The 20421-nt window shown below is 36.8% G+C and overlaps 1 protein-coding gene across 1 annotated transcript; it reads left to right on the top strand.

Moving 5' to 3' along the window:
* The first annotated feature begins 8096 nt into the window (after positions 1 to 8096).
* LOC113046116 (THO complex subunit 1-like) lies at positions 8097 to 20392 on the top strand. Its single transcript, XM_026206997.1, has 21 exons — positions 8097 to 8348; positions 8741 to 8814; positions 8905 to 8965; positions 9065 to 9134; positions 9224 to 9342; positions 9512 to 9560; positions 9699 to 9794; positions 9894 to 9976; positions 10099 to 10172; positions 10277 to 10385; positions 12473 to 12607; positions 12711 to 12811; positions 12933 to 12999; positions 13096 to 13146; positions 13271 to 13341; positions 16866 to 16961; positions 17060 to 17125; positions 17198 to 17281; positions 17373 to 17520; positions 18718 to 18802; positions 20012 to 20392. Exons 1-21 carry the CDS (start codon positions 8298 to 8300, stop codon positions 20287 to 20289), a joined length of 1968 nt encoding a protein of 655 aa, XP_026062782.1. The 5' UTR covers positions 8097 to 8297; the 3' UTR covers positions 20290 to 20392.
* Positions 20393 to 20421: the final 29 nt, after the last annotated feature.

Genomic DNA, 20421 nt, shown 5'->3' with positions numbered 1-20421 from the left:
GGTTGATTAAGTTATAGTCAAACAGCACTTTGTCAGTTGGCATTTCATGATTTAACGTTAGATTAAATTTAGATCATAAAATGCCAACTGACAAGTGCTGTTTAACTTTATATAGTCTCGGGAAAAAAAGTTCGTTCATATTGCTCAGCACCTGACTGGGTTGATGATCAGGAAGCCTCAAGCAATGCCACTGAATGAAACTTTTGACAAGATTATCTTGTTTAAACACCCTAGATTATATTATCATTTACTACATAACAATTATTTCGCTAATACACATATAGGCTACATATACCGCTTTGTGGAAATTAATTATTTATTATCTCCATGCGCGATCGCGGTTGATTAAATTATAGTCAAACAGCACTTTGTCAGTTGGCATTTCATGATCTAACGTTCGATTGAATCTAGATCATAAAATGCCAACTGACAAGTGCTGTTTAACTTTATATAGTCTCGGGAAAAAAAGTTTGTTCATATTTCTCAGCACCTGACTGGGTTGATGATCAGGAAGCCTCAAGCACGGCCACTGCATGACATTTTTGAAGGAAGCAGGCTTACAGGGCAGAATGCTGAAAGACTCTGTTTTCTACACTAAAACCTAGTTCTGCTTAACTGGGAGTAAATGGCTATGCACGCCTAAATAGCCCTCCCGCCCCCACCAATATGTTAGAATCATTTTTGTGCTTTATTTTTTTACCTGTTTTTATTTTTTTACCTCATCAAAGCTTTTATTTTAAAACAAAGACACTTAGTAACAGTGCGCTTAAATTTTTTGGACTCAGACCCCTCTATATATTTGTGTATAAATATAATGTTTTTTTTTTTTGTATGCAAGGGGGGAGTGATTGTTATAAATAAAATGTTTTTTTCAGCTCATTTGTGTTGTAATAATTGTCAGAAACAGAAGTATAACAGTAAATAAATATCGGTTCTGCATATCGGTTATCGGGTACATAAACATACAAATAATCGGTATCGGTATCGGTTATAAAAAACAAATGTCGGTCGATCACTACTCCTTTCACTGTCACACCAATTTCAGATCTGGGGCCTTGTCCACACTAATACGTTTTCATTTGAAAATGCATCTTTTTCTCTTCGTTTTGGCCTTCCGTCCACAGTCCTGCAAAGATGAAAGCAAATTTACTTGTGATCGCTATTTGCAGCAAAACATGAGGGCAGTTGCGTTTTAGATCAGATATACAATCGTGAGTATTGCATATGCATGTGCAGAAAGCAAATTCAACATTTTCTGATGTTTCAATGGAAAATACTTACAAACGCTGGTGTGGACGGAGAGCGTTCTAAAAAGAAAACTCCATTTTCAAATGTATCCGGATTAATGTAGACCTAGCCTTGGAGTCTTTACTAATAAGCTGATGTCCTGAATCAGGTGTGTTTGATTAAGGATACATGCAAAACTTGCAGTGTTGGGGTGCCTCCAGGAACATTGGGAACCACTGACAAAAGTGATACGATTGGGCTTTCTTATAAGTTTCATATTAAGTTCAGTTGTCTTATAATGCACATGTATCACTTGTGGTTTGCTTACTCTTTAATTAAAGGGGTCATGAACTGCCTTTTTAAAATTATGTTGTACTGTTCTTTGAGGTCCCCCTATATGTTATCAAGATGTTTACATCAAAAAACATTATCATTTAGAAGTAGTTGTAATATTTTCTATCATCTTTTGACCCTCTCATCAGAATACTCTGGTGGGTGGGAAACATATGGCAGATTGTAGACTCTGAAGTAAAAGCCCACTGCTGTGATTGACTAGATATAGTACTGTCATGTAGCTTTGCAACTGATCCTTCTTTGCTACTCTTGTCAGTACTAATGGGTACCAGATCCCAGTATTAAACGGGGGCTAAATTACAAAATTGACTTGATTGCAAATAAATGCACAGACACTATTTAAACTGAACAGAAATGACATCACAGAATTCAATGATGAACTACCTTTAACTATCATTTGGCATTACTGACACTGTTTTCCTAATGAATGTTGTTCAGTTGCGTTGATGCAATTTATTTTGTTTAAAGCGCTATATAAATAAAGGTGACTTGACAAGAGACCTACATATCAGTAAGCTCTGATGTTATCAGTTTGGAGAAATTTTTTTTGCTGCATAAATGTTATCAAGCTAATTGTGTCTTGCCAATCATTTTCAGTATTAAGATATTCATCCAAGATGCTTTTTATTTGCAATCCAGAAGCGAGATCAGGCGCTACATGCACTTGAACTGAAATGTGTGTTGGCAGTGTGTGTACACAACCACCCAATAATTTCTTGATTCAAGTTTATTTGTATAGTGCTTTTTACTATACAAAATCGCTGCAAAGCAGCTTTACAGAAAATTACTTTCTGCAATATTTAGTAGTAGCTTATCGGTGGTGACTGTCAGTTTATGTACATATGGCAGAAATGTATGGAAAAATCTATCAAACTTTTAACAAAATTTGGTAGTTCTGTATGTTGTTTCAGGGTTGGCATCATCTCTTCTCATGTGTTCTGGATCCAGACTGAAGCTTGTGAAAAGCTCTACCTCCTTTAGTGGACTTTGTTATCCTTGGAACTACCAAAAGTCCAGATTTTTGTGACCTTAAGGAGTGTGATGGATTGTTGCGTGGTGGAAAACTAGTTAGGTACGCAGGAGCTAAACCATTAATGGCCTTATACAGTCATGCCCAAAAATATGGACACTTTTGGTAAATATTATCAAAGAAGGCTTTGAAAATGAATCTGCATCGGTAATCATTTTTATCTTTTATTTAAAATATTCACACAAATCTAACCTTTTATTGGATAATACGAATTGAAAATGGGGGGAAATATCATTATGAAATAAATGTTTTTCTCTAATACACATTGGACACAATTAAGGACACCCCTAGAAATTCTTGAGTAAAATAACTCTGAAGTATATTCCCAGTCATATTCACAATTTTGAGTACTCCAGACTGATTATGAACATGAAATTATCCAGCCATTGCTTCCTGTTTCACAGAAATATAAATAGGGGTGAAAACAAAGCCCAAATGCCCTTAATCATCATCCATCACAATGATACATTTCTTTTACGAAACTACCTGGAAGAGGACGTGTGTCTATATCGTCCTAATGTGCGGTGAGAAGGAGAGTTTGAGTAGCTAAAGACTCTCCAAGGACCACAGCTGGAGAACTTCAGAAAAGTTGAATCTTGAGTTCAGAAAACCTTGAAAAAAATTGTCAAACAGCACCTACATCACCACATGTTGTTTGGGAGGGTTTCAAGAAAAATTATCCTAGCTCATCCAAAAACAAACTGCAGCATATTCATTTATTAGACTTGAGTTGAACTTCAAATTAGACGCTTCTATGGTCAAATAAAACTAAAAAATTAGCTTTTTAGCAGTAATAAAAACTACCCCATGTGTACAATGAAATATACTGCTGTATTTTTGATGTTGTGGCCCTATATTTCTGCTGGAGGTCCTGGGGCCCGTTTCACTAAGGAGGTTCAACCAACTCTGAGTTTAAACTTTTAACTCGGAGTTGACTTACCCTGAGATGGGAAACTTTGAGTTTTCGGTTAACAGCTGAAATGAGTTGGTTTAATCAACTCTAAATTGACTGACTTTGAGTTAAGCGCATGCACCACAACTATAAAAAGCCATTATGAATGGAGCGCTGATATTACGATTCACCATGGCTACAGCTCCCGCCAAAAATCCATCTGCATACTTCAGACTCGATACAAATGTAATTCTTCTCAGTGTCATAATATCACAGGTGAAAACTGGCAGATTAATTTACTATAAGCTAATAATTTTGTGGTATCTTATGGGCAAAAAATAATAATATTAATAATAATATTTTAAGTGCATTTTTCTTATTTTACTAATGATCTGCCAGTAGAGTAAGAAAAATACTGCAGTGGTTATTTACACTATATATGGATATAACTTACTTTCTTAGCAATAGATCCTATTTACTTCCACTTTTAGAAAATTTTGTTCATTTTTATTGAAAATAAATTCTAATGTGACGTCATGGGAAAAGTGAGAAGAACGAGGTTGGCAATAGCCGGACTCTAACCCAGTCAAACGCGTTACAAGCTATATAGTTTCCGTGCCCAAAACATTACTGCCTACACCACTGAATCCGTTATTCACATGTGTCGTATTAGTCACTTAGTAATGGACACTCAGAAAAATCTTGTTTTCCATTTGCATTAAGATTATTTTTATTACCACACTGGCATATCATTTTACTTAAGTAAAATGCACTTAATTTAACCCCCCCCCCCCTACCCCCAAGAAACAAGACTAAGTATTTTATATCATTTTCTTATATAGAAAATCAATCTTTATTTTTTTTTATTATTATTATTTATATTTGGGGGGAAAAAAAGAAAAAAACACTTAGTAAGAAGACCATTTTTCCAGCGTGCATCAATGAAGTGTTTAAAAAGGGGGAGGAGACTGAAAGAAACTGGGTTTATCGAAGAAAACCTGCCCCTACCCAGGTAGGTTCATAGAGTAAGTTACTATGGTAACTGACTCTGAGTATATGATACCTCTCTTTCAGAAACAGGCTTGACTTACCCTGCTTTCTCTACCCTGCTTAAACCTTCCATTCTGAAACAGAAAACCTAGAGTTTCAGGGTTAACATACTCAGAGTTTTCACTTAACCTCCTCTGTGAAATGGGCGCCTGGACATCTTGTTCAAACCCATGGCATCATGGATTCCGTCAAATACCAACAGATAACAAATCAGTAAGTGACTGATTCAGTTAAAAATCTTATAATGGGCCATGTTTGGATCTTCCAACCGTACAATAATCCAAACTCAAACCTCAAAAACAACACAGAAATGGGTCACTGGGCACAAAACCAAGCTTCTGCTATAGCCATTCCAGTTCCCTGACCTGAACCCTGCAGTAAATGGGTGAACTGAAGAGCAGCATCACCAACAGCTGGGAATCTAAAGGGTCTGGAGTGATTCTGGATGAAGGAATGGTCTCTGATCCCTTGTCAGGTGTCCTCTAACCTCATCAGGCATTATAGGAGAACATTTAGACCTGATAAACTGGCAAATGGAGGGTTAAAAAAGAATTCAATAAAAGGGTGCTCTTAATTGTGGCCAATGTGTGTTAGAGAAAAACATTTATTTCATAATGATACCCCCCCCCCCCCATTTTCAATTCTTATCCAATAAAAAGGTTAGATTCTTGTGATTTTTTTTTTTAAATAAAAGATCAACAGGATTAACAAAGCAGATTTATTTTCACAGCTGCCTTTGATCATATTTACCAAGGGTGTCTATATTTTTGGGCACGACTGTAGGTAATTAATAATAATTTGTAACCGATACAGAAAAGGGATACTCCACCCAAATGAAAATAATCACTTACCCCCATGTCGTTCCAAACCCGTAAAAGCTTAGTTCATCATTGGAACACAATTTAAGATATTTTGGATGAAAATCGGGAGGCTTCTGACTGTCCCATTGACTGCCAAGTAAATTACACTGTCATGGTCCAGAAAAGTATAAAAAGCATCGGCAGAGGTTCAACCGTAACATTGTGAAGCAATGAGAATACTTTTTGAATGCGAAGAAAAAAAATAACGACTTTATTCAACAATTTGTCTCTTCTGTGTCTCTCCACATCACCGTAGATCAATTTTGGAGAACTTCCACTGAATGCAAACTATGTACGCTCTTCTGTCTCAGCCGCGCAACAAGGATACATGGCCAAATAGCACTACGGTGATGTGGAGAGACATAGAGGAGACAAATTTGTAGTCGTTATTTTTGCTTTTATGGTTTGGGACAAATTGCAGGTTTTTCTTTGGTAACACTTTATTTTGATAGTCCACTTTAGACATTCTACTAGCAGTAAGTAACTTTGCAACTACATGTCAACTAGCAGTTAGTAGAGTATTAGTAGTCTGTCTGCTTAATATCTTCTAACACTTTCTTTGTCAACTTATTGTCAACTTATACTAAGTCTAAACCTACCCCTAACACTAACCCTAAACTTACCCTAACAGTCTACTCTGAGAGTTAGTAGACATGTAGTTGCAAATTTCTGAGATTTAGTTGATATGTAGTTGACATGTAGTTGCAAAGTTACTTATAGTCAGCAGAATGTCTAAAGTGGACTATCGAAATAAAGTGTAACCTTTTCTTTTTGGGGTCGAGTATCCCTTAAATAGGTAGCCAGTGCAGAGACTGTAAAATTGGGGTAATATGATCATATTTTCTTGACCTCGTAAGGACTCTAGCTGCTGCATTTTGGATTACCTGTAGCTTGTTTATTGAAGAAGCAGGACAACCACCTAGAAGTGCATTACAATAGTCCAGTCTAGAGGTCATTAATGCATGAACTAGCTTTTCTGCATCAGAAACAGATAACATGTTTCTTAGCTTGGCAACGTTTCTAAGATGGAAGAATGCAGTTTTGGTAACATGGGAAATATGATTTTCAAAAGACAAATTGATGTCTAATATAACACCCAGATTTTTGACTATAGAGGGAGTAACAGTACATTCGTCTAGTTGCAAGCTGTACTGTTTTTTTGGTCCAATAAGTAATATCTCTGTCTTATGCGAATTTAATAGTATAAATTATTGATCATCCAATCCTTTATATTTTTAACACACTCGTTGAGATATATAGCTGAGTATCATCAGCATAACAGTGGAAACTAATCCTGAATTTTCTAATAATATTACCAAGGGGCAACATGTATACTGAAAAAAGCAGAGGACCTAGGACAGATCCTTGTGGCACTCCAAATTTTGCTGGTGATAAATGAGATGACTCCCCATTTAAATAAACAAAATGGTAGCGATCGGACAGGTAGGATCTAAACCATCTTAAATACCGTCCTTTGAATACCTGTATAGTTTTGTAATCGATCTACGAGTATGTCATGATCTATGGTGTCGAACGCAGCACTAAGATCAAGTAAAACTAGCAATGAGATACAGCCTTGGAATGATGCAATTTTCTGTGCTTTGGTGGGGCCTCTGATAGGCTATGATATATATGATAGATTTCTTTTAATCTATTAAACTCTTCACACCTTTCTCTAATCGAGCCAATCTCATATGCCTGTCTATGTAATGTCACAAAAACTTAATTAACTTTAATTAACTTTATTTTCTTCATTAATCAAACCCATTTAACAGATGGATTTTTTTTTAAAGAACGATTAAGGATTTAGAATAAGGATAAAACATTAATATGTGTTTTTCTAAGTAATAATAAACAGCCAATATCCCAGTAAAAGCCAAATAGTTAATAGTGAGAATTGGACACTAAGGTGTTACTAATATCCTTATTAACTCACCAGAGTATTTAAAGTAACAAAGGTAGATTGAAAACCATTAATGGACAAATACCTCTTTTCAAAATATTTATTATTATATTTTATTAAATATATGTGTGTCAGACTGTGCATTGACTGCTCTTCAGGAGTTTAGGTCACTGAATAGCAGGACACTTAACTGTTTTATTACCTATTCTTTATTTAATTTTTTTTAGATTTCAGTGTTTCCTGTTGTAACTATGCAAAGATTTGATTTCATTAACAGGATCATAGCTATTAAACTATGATTTGTATATCTACCTCAGAATTATTTTAACGTTAAAAGAGGTGCTAAAGTGATTTTGTGGTGTCTGTGCAATAAATGATTAACAGTTGAAAACCTTTATTAGACATTTGGAAAAGTAATTCAATGTAATAATTAGTTACATTCCTTTAAAAAAAGTAACTGAAATAGTTGCACTGCTCATTACATTTTGCATAGGGTAAGTTGACATGATATCCCATGTAAAGTTTAATGTCATTTTCAGCAAATCAGATTAATTCAGAGAGAAATATGAAGTGCAAGGACATAAGTGACTGACATTTCATTTATTTTACTAAAACGTTTTTTTTTTTTTTAAGTAATAAAAGTAGACTGCCTCTGTTTGGTGAAAATCATTACTACACAGAACTTCTTTTTAGCAGTTGATGGCTTTTTTTATCTTAATATATATCTGAAACGTAGTTTTGACTGATAAAACAAAAACCTGTCAAACTGCATATTAAATTGTTTAAAGAATCATGATGGCATGAAAGTTACATGGCATCGAATTGAGGGGGGAAACTCATCATCATCATCTTCATCATCATGATTACACAGTAGTCCAGTAGGTGGCGATATGCATGTGTGTGTAACCAATACATTTAAACCCAATGAAGAAGACTGAGAACCGGAAGTAGAAGGGCTCGGACTGACAAGTGCCGCTAAAGATGTCTCCTCCGACTCACTTCGACTTCACTGAAGCCAGAGATACATTCACGGTAAATGATCATCACAGACCGCTCACCGATGCACGTGCTCCGCTGCTAGTTCTTGACTACCATGTCTCTCCTCCAAAATAGCAGTAGATATTATCATAATATATATTATTTATCATGCATTATGGCAAAGTGTAAAAGCATTTGCTAGTGAATTCTTTAGAATAGATGATGGAGTTTGTGGAGAGAAATGAAATGAAAAACATTGCTACATGAACCAAAATAATATATTTTAACTGTATTTTGGTGTTTATATGTCTGGAAACCACATAATATCATGCTACATTGAGTTTTTTTGTTATTAAAAACTATAACCACTATAATAAATTTATTAAAAAATCAATATATATATTATTATTATTTTTTTTATTATTATTATTTTTTTATTCTGGCAGGCTGCCACTAAAAGTGCTGTGGATATCAGGAACTGTAAACCCCTGACCAATGCTTTCAGCCATCTGCCGGGAAAGTAATAACTGCTCTTTATCAAGATTTTCAGCTTTATATAGTCAATTATTTGTTTGTATGCTTCTGATGTATTTCAATGATTCTTCTGCAGTGAAACGGAGAAGAAAGCCACTCTCGATCAAGCCCTGCGTGGAGTTCTTGAAGAGCAGATTGTGAGTCCAAGGCTGAGCTTTGTGCATACTTGACTTTATTTTGCATTCAAGTTATCATGTATATATATATGGTGATGATTTTATTTTGTTATTTTGCAGGTGACGCAGAAAGTGAACGTTGAAGATTTCCTTTCTCTGATCTACATCAGTATAGATGGTGTGACTGAAGGTGCGTGTGAACTTGAAGTAGAGACTAAAGTATAAAAACAGATTTTCAGATCATCAATCTGTTTGCATGGATTTATTGTTTCCGTAAAGGCATCTGTTCTGCCAGCACTCCTTTTCTTCTTCTGGGAGATGTTCTCGACTGCCTTCCTCTGGACCAGTGCGACAAAATCTTCTCCTTTGTTGAAGAAAATGTGTCTACATGGAAATCTGTACGTTTGGACCCTTTAGTTGATCGTGCTGCTTTGACTGTAGAAATATATTAGAACAGAATGTAGAGAACAAGCACAGGCCTGTCCTTACTATTCTTCTTCCATCAATGATGTCTATTATTGCTTGAAGCAGTATTATTTATGCTTGCTATTTCTTTAATTTTTACAGAATACCTTTTACTCCGCTGGAAAAAATTACTTGTTGAGAATGTGCAACGGTGAGTTGCATGTTCACTTCTCAGACATATGTGTGTTGTGCATTATAAAAATGTTTTTTAATTGCACATAAATCTAGAAGTTTAGAATATATCATAACGATATATTTAGCTAGTAAAAAATACTGTGTTTGCCTGCAGACCTGCTCAGGAGACTCTCCAAGTCTCAGAATACAGTGTTTTGTGGACGAATCCAGCTGTTTTTAGCACGTCTCTTCCCTTTGTCAGAAAAATCAGGTATAATTATTATTATTTTTTTTTAACCATTTCTTGTATTTTCTTGGTTCTTTGTTCAGTGGTTATTTTATGACCTGGTGTTTTCCCCTTGAATTACAGGCCTGAACTTACAGAGTCAGTTCAACCTTGATAACATCACCGTGTTCAACAAAAATGAGCAGGATAGCACACTTGGACTGCAGGTAAAGTCAGGCTGACGTCATGCATTTTTGAAAGTTCGTGGAAGCAGAACGAGTGAATAAAACTGTTGATTCTAATGTCCAATGTAGACATGTTTTAAAAAATGTTATTTGACCCCCCCAAGCACACCGAGGTTAAGGAGGAAGGGATGGAGGTGGAGGAGGGAGAGATGGGCGATGAAGATGCACCTGCTCCCTGGTAAAATATCCTGTTACGAGTCATTTTCTTGCTTTTGCTTTATTTTATCTGTTATTAAACACTTATTTATAAGCAAAGTCATTTAAAAGGCTTTTGTTTTGTAGCTCCATTCCTATTGACTACAACTTGTACAGAAAATTCTGGACCCTGCAGGACTATTTCAGAAACCCTGTGCAGTGCTATGACAAGTTCTCATGGATGACTTTCCTGAAGGTAGGTATTTGATCATTCGGGTATCTGATGGGATGCATGCACAAACAAAATAAAAATAAAAAACTATGCTATGTGAATAAGTTCAGATCGCTCATTTGCATACAGAAACGGTTGACAACTGTTAATGCACAATCATTGTTGTAGTTGACTAACTGTTATACTGTAAGATTTCCATTTGAACTGAAAGCACAAAACTTCGTGCTGCTGGTTTGTTTCAGAGCAAAACAATAACTGTGGAACTTCATTTACTGACGCGCTTCACTTACCAGCAACCCGCCAAAATAAAAGCTTGCTGATTTTAGGTTAGAAGGATGAAAATTCATTTAAAAAACAAAAATACAAAAGTGCAATACAGTGCAAAACCAAGTCGATGCACATGTGTGACCTGCGCATGCAAAGTACGCACAATTACAAAAATCAGATGGAGTGCATACAGTATGCACATAATATTCTGGTGACAAAATTTGCATCACACACTCTCTGCCCAGGTTATCGTTACAGAGGCAAAATACATTTTTAGTCACCACTTCCATGTTAATATTCAATGTTAAAGCATAATCAATGGGAAAAAAAAAACATAATCAGTGGAATCCAATGCAGAGCTCTCTAACGCAATAAGCATAAAGTCGTTCGGCTTGCATTTAGACGATGAAGATCAAATGTAGTTCTTAATTTGTTTAAAAATAGAGAAAAGGACCATTTTATTAATAGGCATCATGGCCACATTACCACTTTGATAGTGCATTATTTTTCTAATAATGTTAACAACCTGGAGTCACAACCAAACCTCAAGACACTTATTACGTCCTGCGCCTAAGGGTAGTAGAAAACTCTAAATAGGGCGTAATAAGACTGGGTTGTGGTGATGGAATCCCAAGAACGAGTCACTCCTGTCGATAATCAAACAGGTACAAGATGTTAATCAGTAGTATAAGTTATTAGATTTATTAAAAGTTAACAAGTGAAACAAAGAGCATCTCTCCAGGGTGTCCCAAAGGCCAAAACAACAAACAAAACAAATCTAGAAAGGAAAAGAGTAATAACTAACCTCAAATAATAAAAGTTTACTTCCCTAACTTCCTAACACAAAACAGAACCCAAACAAGATAGCCAAAACAAATCGGCAGGACACCCCTTTGCTCCACGTTCTAAACACACATGGTTGAAAAGGCAAGAACGTGATCACTAGCATTTACTTGCTACTCAAAAGTGACAAATTTGATCATCGGCCGGAGAAGGGATCCAGGAGCTCTCAACCCAACCGCGTCCGAACCAATAGTGAGCTTCCCGTCGAATGCCGGCAGCGTCCTTTTTAAAGTCCCCGCCTTGTCTCCACCACCAATGGCGATCGTACATCCAATCAGTAGGCATCCTATCAGAAACCAGATAGAGTAAGAGGGAGGAGAAAGTACACACACACACAGCAGGAAAATCAGGTCGTAACAACACTGTTTAGATATTTGATTTCAAAACATTTGTCATGTTTCTATTCTGAAAGTGTGTGTGTTGCAATAATTTGCACACGTCACGGCAAACCTTCAAATGCTGATTCCGAAACTTAATTTCAGAGCTAATAACGGAGGTTTGAGCCATTGATATGCAGTCTAATTTCAGATTAATCGCTTGTCAATACCTGCGTCTGTGCATATCTCGGCAGTGTTCAGGAGCATCGTCTCTACTAAAAATGCATCGCTACTGAAAAATGTCATGTAGCTTTGTAGCCGGGAAACTATTTTATTTATGAAATCGTGGGGCAGCACTGACATTACATTTCTGTGCGTGAGTGCCAGAGAACAGAAGGAAAGTGTGATTTCCATACATAAAAAAAAGTGGAAAATATGCAAAGAGTCGTCATTTTGTATCCTTATCTGCTCAATGTCTTTTGTGTTTTTGGTAATTTTACTGTTGGACAAAACCCGTAATATAACAAAAATAATATCTTCGTTGTATGTTGGGTTCCCTGGATGTGTGAGCATAGGCGTCTGTCTAGAATGCCTGTGTGTTAATCCAGCCCTGTGCACTGTACACTGGGATTCTTAGTCCACATGTGTCTTGTTTTAATGACCCATCGACTGTGATCTCTGCAGTATTCAGATGAGACACTAGCTGTGTTCAAGAGCTTCAAGCTGGATGACATGCAAGCGTCGAAGAGAAAGCTGGAGGAGATGAGGACTGCTGCTGGAGACCACGTCTACTTTGCCAAGTTCCTCACCAGTGAGAAGGTTGGTTCTTCCAGTATTTATTAATCAACTGTTAAATAAAACGTATTAGTTCACCCCAGTCACTGACCTGGTAACACAAGGCACATTCTCCATCTTTCTTCAGTTGATGGACCTTCAGTTGAGTGACAGCAACTTCAGACGACACATTCTGCTTCAGTATCTCATCCTCTTCCAGTATCTCAAGGGCCAGGTCAAGTTCAAGAGGTCAGGAGAAACATCGTTTTGATCATAATGCAGACTTTTCAAGCTGTAATGATAACCGTTTAAATTGCCCTGCTTTTTGTCAGTAAATAGCTTTGACTCAATTTCTCTCCAACCTTCGCAGTTCCAGCTGTGTTTTGAATGACGATCAGTCTTTGTGGATTGAGGACACAACCAAACTAGTCTATCAGGTAAGTCTTAACCTTAGGAATCACTGATTAGAGGTGTGTGGCATGTGTTAATAATACTGTTATGTGATGTTTTATTACTTTTCCCACCCTTTTAAGTTATTGAGAGAAACCCCTCCAGATGGTGACAAGTTTGCGTCGATGGTTGAGGTAAGTAGTATCTTTATATACATGCTATAGGCGAATGGGTTTAGTTTCTCTCTCATCTTCTAAAGAATACATAATGAGATTGCAGCCTAGTGCTCTAAAAATTTACTCATTATATCTCCAACAGCACATCCTGAACACCGAAGAGAACTGGAACTCTTGGAAAAATGAAGGCTGTCCAAGCTTTGTGAAAGAAAGGTATTGAATAAAAACGGCACAAGCAGCTTTATCCATATTTACACAAATTGGCATTAAAGGGTTTTGTAATGTAATTGATTACTTTTAGAGTCAAAATGTAGTAAAGTCGACAAGAGTTTCAAAGTAGATTCTAATAGAGCTGCTGCGGAAATTACTGTAATTTTGACATTGTTTTCAAGTGCTAATAATTTATATCAGATTGCTCACTTAAACACTGTATTTTTTTCTTCTTCTTGGAATCTTGCCTTATTTGAAGATTTGAGGAGTCTTAAAATGGGCCAAACTTTGCACTGAGCATTCAATATAATGAGTTAAATTCATAATTATTATGGTTTATAAACATCCTCTTCCCTGCTCTCAAAATGCACCTTCTACCACTGTTGGAAGTGCTGGAAACATGCTTGAATTTCCCCTTTAAAAATTTGAATGAGCCTGCAAATAACATCATTTTTTATATATATATATTTTTTTAAACTAATTCAAATTATCGTTTTGGGCTGCATGAATGAAAAAAGAAAAAAATAGCTGGATCAGAACCAAACCAGTTTAGAATTTTGCATCCCAAAGTCGGTAATAATCAAAGGTTATTTGGTACACCAAAACTGAGAACTTTACTTACAGGGTTAGTTCACCCAAAAATGAAAATTAGCCAATGGATTACTCACCCTCAAGTCATCCTAGATGTATATGTCTTTCTTCTTTCAGACGAATCCAATCAGAGTTATATTAGAAATGGTCTTTGATCGTCCAAGTTGTTTATTGCCAATCAGCTGGTGTTGCAGTGCTTTGGTTAAAAAAAAATAATAAATTAAGGCCCTGTGTCCACTAAAGCATTTTTATGCAGTTGAAAACGCCAGGCGCTCTGCTGAAAACACCCACCTGTGAGCGCTTGAGAGTGCTTTTTGTGGCACAGCATTTTTTACAGTTGAGACACTTTGGTAGCTATGAAACCGAATATGCACTAAACTGTTACTTGTATCTGATTTGGTAGATAATTTGTTTCTGACTAAAATGCTCTGGATGCTCAGAAACCAGCAAATATTAATTTCTCCATTTTTGACACGTCGTTGTAAAAAAATGACAGTTGTGACAGTTGATCGGTGTTGAATTTGCCCCGCCCCTCCTGCACTCTGATTGGTTAGCTGACTAGAAAGTGACAGTGATGAGCTTAGCGTTTTTTCCAAAGTTGAACATTCTTCAACTCTCGGCGCGAGAAAAAATCTCCCAAACTTTCTGCGCGAAAAAGACGCTCAGTGCTCAGCATGCTCCTGGCGTTTTAAAAAACGCTTTGGTGGACAAAGGGTGCATCCATTCATAATAAAAAGTGCCTCAGACGGCTCCAGGGGATGAACAAAGGCCTCTTGAAGTGAATTGATGCACTGTTTTTGTAAAACATAATAATCATTTTAATCTAGATTGTCAACAGTTGTCAACTGCTCATGAGCCGGTGAGCAGTGTTGTGGGTAACGCGTTACTGTAACGCGTTAGAGTACTCTAATTACTTTTTTCCTGAAATTTGTAACTTAACGCGTTAGTTTCGTGCGTAAGTAATCAGTAACTTCGTTATTTTTTTAAAAAAAGTAATCCGTTATTTTAAGGAAAGGAAAATCCCGACTGCAGCCTGCTTTTTGTCAGACAGTAGTCCTAGGTCTACTGTGCCACCTGCGGATGTATCAGCGGAGCCGAAGCTCTATGATCGTAAAGTCAATGGCTGTGATGCGTCTGTGCCCTGCGCCTGACCCTGTGTGTGTGTGGGGGTTTTTTTTTTTTTTTTTTTTTTTTCGAACTCCCGGCAAGATGGCAGAGAGGACAGCGTTTGGTTTATGGAAGTACGCACATTATTTTCAATTTGTCAACGAAAAAGAAAAGAACATAACGGTAAAATGCCCAATCTGCTTTGGTGAAAAGCTTCTGTCGACCGCCAAAAATTCTACCTCAAATTTAACGCTACGTTGTAATCACTACTTTGAAGAGTAAATGTAAGAGGACTGTGTTAAAGCGAATTTAGGCTTGTGACTGTGAGTGACACTTTAATAATAATTAGTTCGGCTATTAAGCGATTTGTCATTTGGCTGTGTGGCAGTGAAGGATTTAATTCGGTTTGTTATCATTTCTGTTTGACAGGCAGCTGTTAATTTCTGTTAGATCGTTGGCTGGCTGGTTGTTCATCATTTCTAAATGGATTTAAATCTGCAAGCCTGTTTAAGGTTGTGTTTACAAGTAAGCATACTTGTACTTTGATAACTGCATTATTTAAAGTTAAAGAAAAATCAGGAGTTATCTTGTGGTGCTCATAATATACAGTAGCCTAGGCTACCCGGGCTGGGTAACGTTAGGTGCGAATTTTGATTAATAATATGTTCTGTGATAATAAATAAATAAAACGCCATGTGGAATAGCCTATTGCTGACTGTCTTTCCTGTTATTGTTATCCTGCAGTGTTAATTTAGTCGGATGTCTGACGTTATTCATTGTCGGGAGTCACGACTTCTAGGTGCATTTAAAGGGGCCTGGGGCTGTGTCTGTCATGTGTGAGCCGCTGCGAACTGCTTTTAATTTTTGGTAACGCATGAGTACTCTAACGCGTTACTTTTATGAATAGGTAACGCTGTATCATAACTGATTACTTTTAATTGATGGTAATGTTGTAACCTAACTAACTACTTTCCAAAGTAACTATACCCAACACTGCCGGTGAGTCTCGTGAAAACCAATATTTGTTAACAAGAGCAAAGGAAGCAAAGTTTAAAAACAGGCTCCTCTCGGCTTATATTGAAATCCTCCGATATTCTTTACAAATCCTTGTTTTGTACTTCTAATTAGTGACCATTGTTTTGTATGATCTCTCTGCTGTGTTTCTGCGTGCATCACTTCTGAGCGGCTCATGCGCAAAGCCGACCTCACATCAGTCCGGAACTGATAGATTAAAGTGATTATTACGTTTAAAAAAAAAATAATTCATACAAATAAATGCATTGATTCACTACAGAAGTCCTTTGTTCACCCCTCAGAACCTTGTGAGACACTTTTTATTATGAACGGATGCAGTTTATTTAACTTCTTTTGGACTGATGCACTGCAACACTAGCTGACTGCCATTAAACAGCTTGAAAAGATCAAAGACAGTTTTTTATATAACTCATACTGGATTTGTCTGAAAGAAGAGAGTCATATACACCTAATATGCCTTGAGGGTGAGTAATACACGGGCTAATTTTCATTTTTGGGTGAACTAACTCTTTAAATAAATCTTAACTTTATAAACAACAACAAAAAAAAAGATTTAATTCTGAAAGATCTGCAAATAAGGTTTTATTTTTTCAGCTATTGCAATTTGTGATTTATTTTATTTTTTTTAACTGCATTGATCAAAAATGTGCACCAGTATGCTTAGTGGGTCTATGAACAACTGCTAACGTTTTCACTTCCTGTGCCTCTGTTGACTTCTCTTTAGTTAGCAGGTGTGGTCACTGCTCTTTATTCAGTTGTGAATGGATATGTAAATAGTCTTGTGTTTCTCTTAGACCAGCAGAGACCAAACCCATCCGTCCCAGCAGAAAGAGACAAGCACCAGAGGACTTTTTGGGGAAGGGCCCTGATCGCAAAATCCTCATGGGAAAGTAAGATGATATTTGGTTATAGGTATCTTGTATAAGAGAAGGTCAGATCTTCTTTTCAAATCTTATTTTGTATTTCCTCTGTTCTTGACCATCATCAGTGATGAACTCACAAGGCTCTGGAATCTAAACCCTGACAATATGGAGGCCTGCAAGTCAGATAGCAGGTGTGTTTATTAATACTTGATTAAAGATGCTTAATGCTAGAAATCCTGCGTTAATACATCTCTCTATTAAAGGGAGTTCATGCCATCCCTGGAGGACTTTTTTGAGGAAGCTATTGAACAGGCAGATCCATCAAACATGGTGGAGGAAGAATACAAGTACAGAGATTTACTAATTCGTTCTCATACATGATTAAACAATGCATCACAATGGATCAGAAATAACAAGTTCTTTGTCGTCGTCCCTCAGAGTTGTGCGTAACTCAAACTACGGCTGGCGAGCCTTGCGATTGCTCTCCAGAAGGAGTCCGCACTTCTTCCAGCCCACCAACCAGCAGTTCAAGAGTCTGGCAGACTATCTGGAGAACATGGTCATCAAACTGGCCAAAGAGCTTCCTGTGAGTGGACAATGTAGATAACATTCAAACTAGTGCTTGACCAATATAGGCTTTCCATTGGCTAATAATATACCATGCCAACAACAAATATTGGGACCCTTGGTAAATATGAGCAAAGCAGGAAAAATTAGTTTAGTCTATTCACAAAAAATCTAATTATTGAAATAACCATATTTGTTTTTCTCAAATGTATGCAGTGCACCATTATTGCCACCACACTCTTGAAAATAAAGCTTACAAAAGGGGGCCTATGCAGTGATGCAATAAAACCATTTTGGGTTCCTCAAGAAATCTTTCAGTTCTTAAAAGAGTGATTTATATTTTAATAATCTAAAGATGCCTTACCCACTGTAAATCATTTTTTGTGTAGTGAAAAGGTTCCATGGATGTTAAAGGTTCTTCATGGAACCATAGATGCCATAAAGAACCGTTATTCTTAAGAGTGCACAAGCACAGGTACTTAAGTTTGTATCATAGACAAAAACTACAACTAACGCTCATTCACATGGAAACACAGACTGTTTTTTATCAACACGCAACTGATCGTCTAAATCAGTGGTTCCAACACTGATCCTTGAGGCACCCCACACTGCACGTTTTTCTCCTTTTAATCAAACACATCTGATTCAGGTCATCAGCTCATTAGTAGAGACTCCAAGACCTGAAACTGGTGCATCAGAGAAAGGAGACATGCAGAACATGCAGTGATGGGGTGCCTCCAGGATCAGTGTTGGGAACCACAAATGTTTGTGGAATAACAAAAAGTTTACCAATATTGTGGATTTTTTTTTTTTTTTTTTTTTTATTGATATAGATTTATCACCTAGTCCTAGTTTAAATAGGGATATGCTTGAAAGGCACTTCATAATGCTTGTAAGTGAAAAAGTCAGAGGCGACTGTGACCATGAACTAAAAACACCTTTTTTTACCCGTTGGAATTTGTAGCTGTTTTTTTTTTTGTGTGTAATTTTATTCTAAAGGTTACATTTATTAACTTTGTAAATATGAGAAACGACAAAAAAATGTTCATGATCAATTTCGTTCATATTTAACAAGGATACCAATATTAACAGAGGGTAGTGTACAATATGATTTAAATTATAAAATTCACTCAAAAATTCTGCTCACTATTTTACTGTAAAATTATTTTAAGCAACAGTTTAAAATCTTAAAACTTCTTTGTTTTTCTTTAAACAGAAAGACCTTCCTTCTGAGGAGATAAAAACAGGCGAGGAGGATGATGAGGAGAATGGAGATAACCTGTTAAAAGAGAGCAATGACAGTAAGATTTTTATTTGTATTTTGAAAAGTCTAAAGCCTTTTTAATGACTGTTGCCCTTCCTGTGTGATCTCGTCCACACTGTATTTCTTGAATCAAAAAGGCAGTACGTTTGCGTCAAAGTGGCAGCGGTTGCTATGAAATGACTCCATTGGAGTTGTGTTTCCCGCCTCACTTTGTATTTTTGGTTTGGTTTCCAAAGCATCATCACACAACATCACCTTAATTTTTAAGTTAATTTTTGCTTGAGGCAAGCAGAGAAAATGGGGAAATGTACAGCTGCCACAGGGAGATAGTCGGCCATGGATTGTAATTATTTTGGGACGAGCTAGACAAAACAAGGGTTTTAAATCAGTGTTTCCCAACCCTGCTCCTGTAGTGCCCCCACATTGCACAGTTTGTATGTCTCCCCAATCAAAGACACTTGATTCAGCTCATGTAATTAAAAGACCTGCATCTAATGTTTATAAGTCACATGACAACATGGCGAGTGAACTACATCCGAATAAAATTAATAAAACATACTTTCTAAACAGTCGCAAAATAATTGCGTACTCAAGGTAGGTACTTCTTTTAAGATCCAAAACGCGGATTCAATTTGGCCGTACTCCAGGAATGGGGAACACTGGTTAGTCTGGTTTAAACTTTACGTAATAGCTGCAAGCAGCAATTACAGGGTCAAGCTCCGCATTGGCAGCCAAATAAGCTTAATGACATGTTTTGGGTTTCATATCAAGGTCTTGCAACCATAAACGTCTGCGTTCAGCACCAAGGGATGTCTTCGAACGATATTCCAAGATGATCTGACAATGCATTTATAAAACACTGCATGTTATGACAAAATTAAAAATGATTTGATTTGACACTTGAAACCGAATGGTTTGATTTGTTCTGCTGCAAATTAATCTAAAGAAACCAGTCCAGTGTTTTTTTGTTTTGTTTTTTTTGGCCAAATAAACAAATATCTTCTCAACATGCCAATGTATGTCATTAAATTTGTATACACCTTATAGGAAAATGGATTGGTGTATTTTGAATTCCTTTACTTTTTGCCGGGGTAGCCTTACATCTGTTCCTCAAAACTGGCCAAGATGAGTTTGATTTTTTTTTTTTTTATGACAATTTGAATTCTATTTGAACTATATTAGGCAGTCAAGTCAGTTCATCAAGTCATAAGAGTGTCAAAGCTAAAAGTCATCTGTCCTTTTCCAGGTCCCAGCATTCAGAGCAAGGCCGTGACCAACAGTCAGATGGACGAGATCGCAGCCAAGCTTGGGTCGCAGTGGAAGACGCTGGCAGACCACCTGGAGATGAGCGAGAAGGAGATCCGTGTGATCGAGTCTGACAGCGAGGATGTTGAACTACAGGCCAAGATGCTGCTGGTGGCCTGGCAGGACCGAGAAGGCCCTCAAGCTACGATGGAGAGCCTGGTCTCGGCTCTGAACGCGGCTGGGTTCAGTAACATCACAGAAGGTCTCAGCGAAACGTAACTTAACAGCTACATTTTCTTGCTTGGTTTTAAACTTTGACTGTACTTCAATGAAATGCATTCTTTAGCTACATTTTTTTAAATAAACGTTCATTTGAAATCGATCAATGGTTTTGTTTGTAAAATACACACA

Source organism: Carassius auratus, chromosome 27 (genome assembly GCF_003368295.1).
Source record: "Carassius auratus strain Wakin chromosome 27, ASM336829v1, whole genome shotgun sequence".
Classification (NCBI taxonomy): Eukaryota; Metazoa; Chordata; class Actinopteri; order Cypriniformes; family Cyprinidae; genus Carassius; species Carassius auratus.
Note: the sequence above shows the minus strand (reverse complement) of the source record. Positions and strands in the feature narration are given on the sequence as shown.

Coding starts and splice junctions, on each gene's coding strand:
- LOC113046116 (XM_026206997.1), top strand. CDS start 8,298: ATGTCTCCTCCGACTCACTTCGACTTCACTGAAGCCAGAGATACATTC. Junction 17,282..17,372: donor ATGGTGGAGGAAGAATACAA/GTACAGAGATTT, acceptor GTCGTCCCTCAG/AGTTGTGCGTAACTCAAACT. Junction 18,803..20,011: donor GTTAAAAGAGAGCAATGACA/GTAAGATTTTTA, acceptor GTCCTTTTCCAG/GTCCCAGCATTCAGAGCAAG.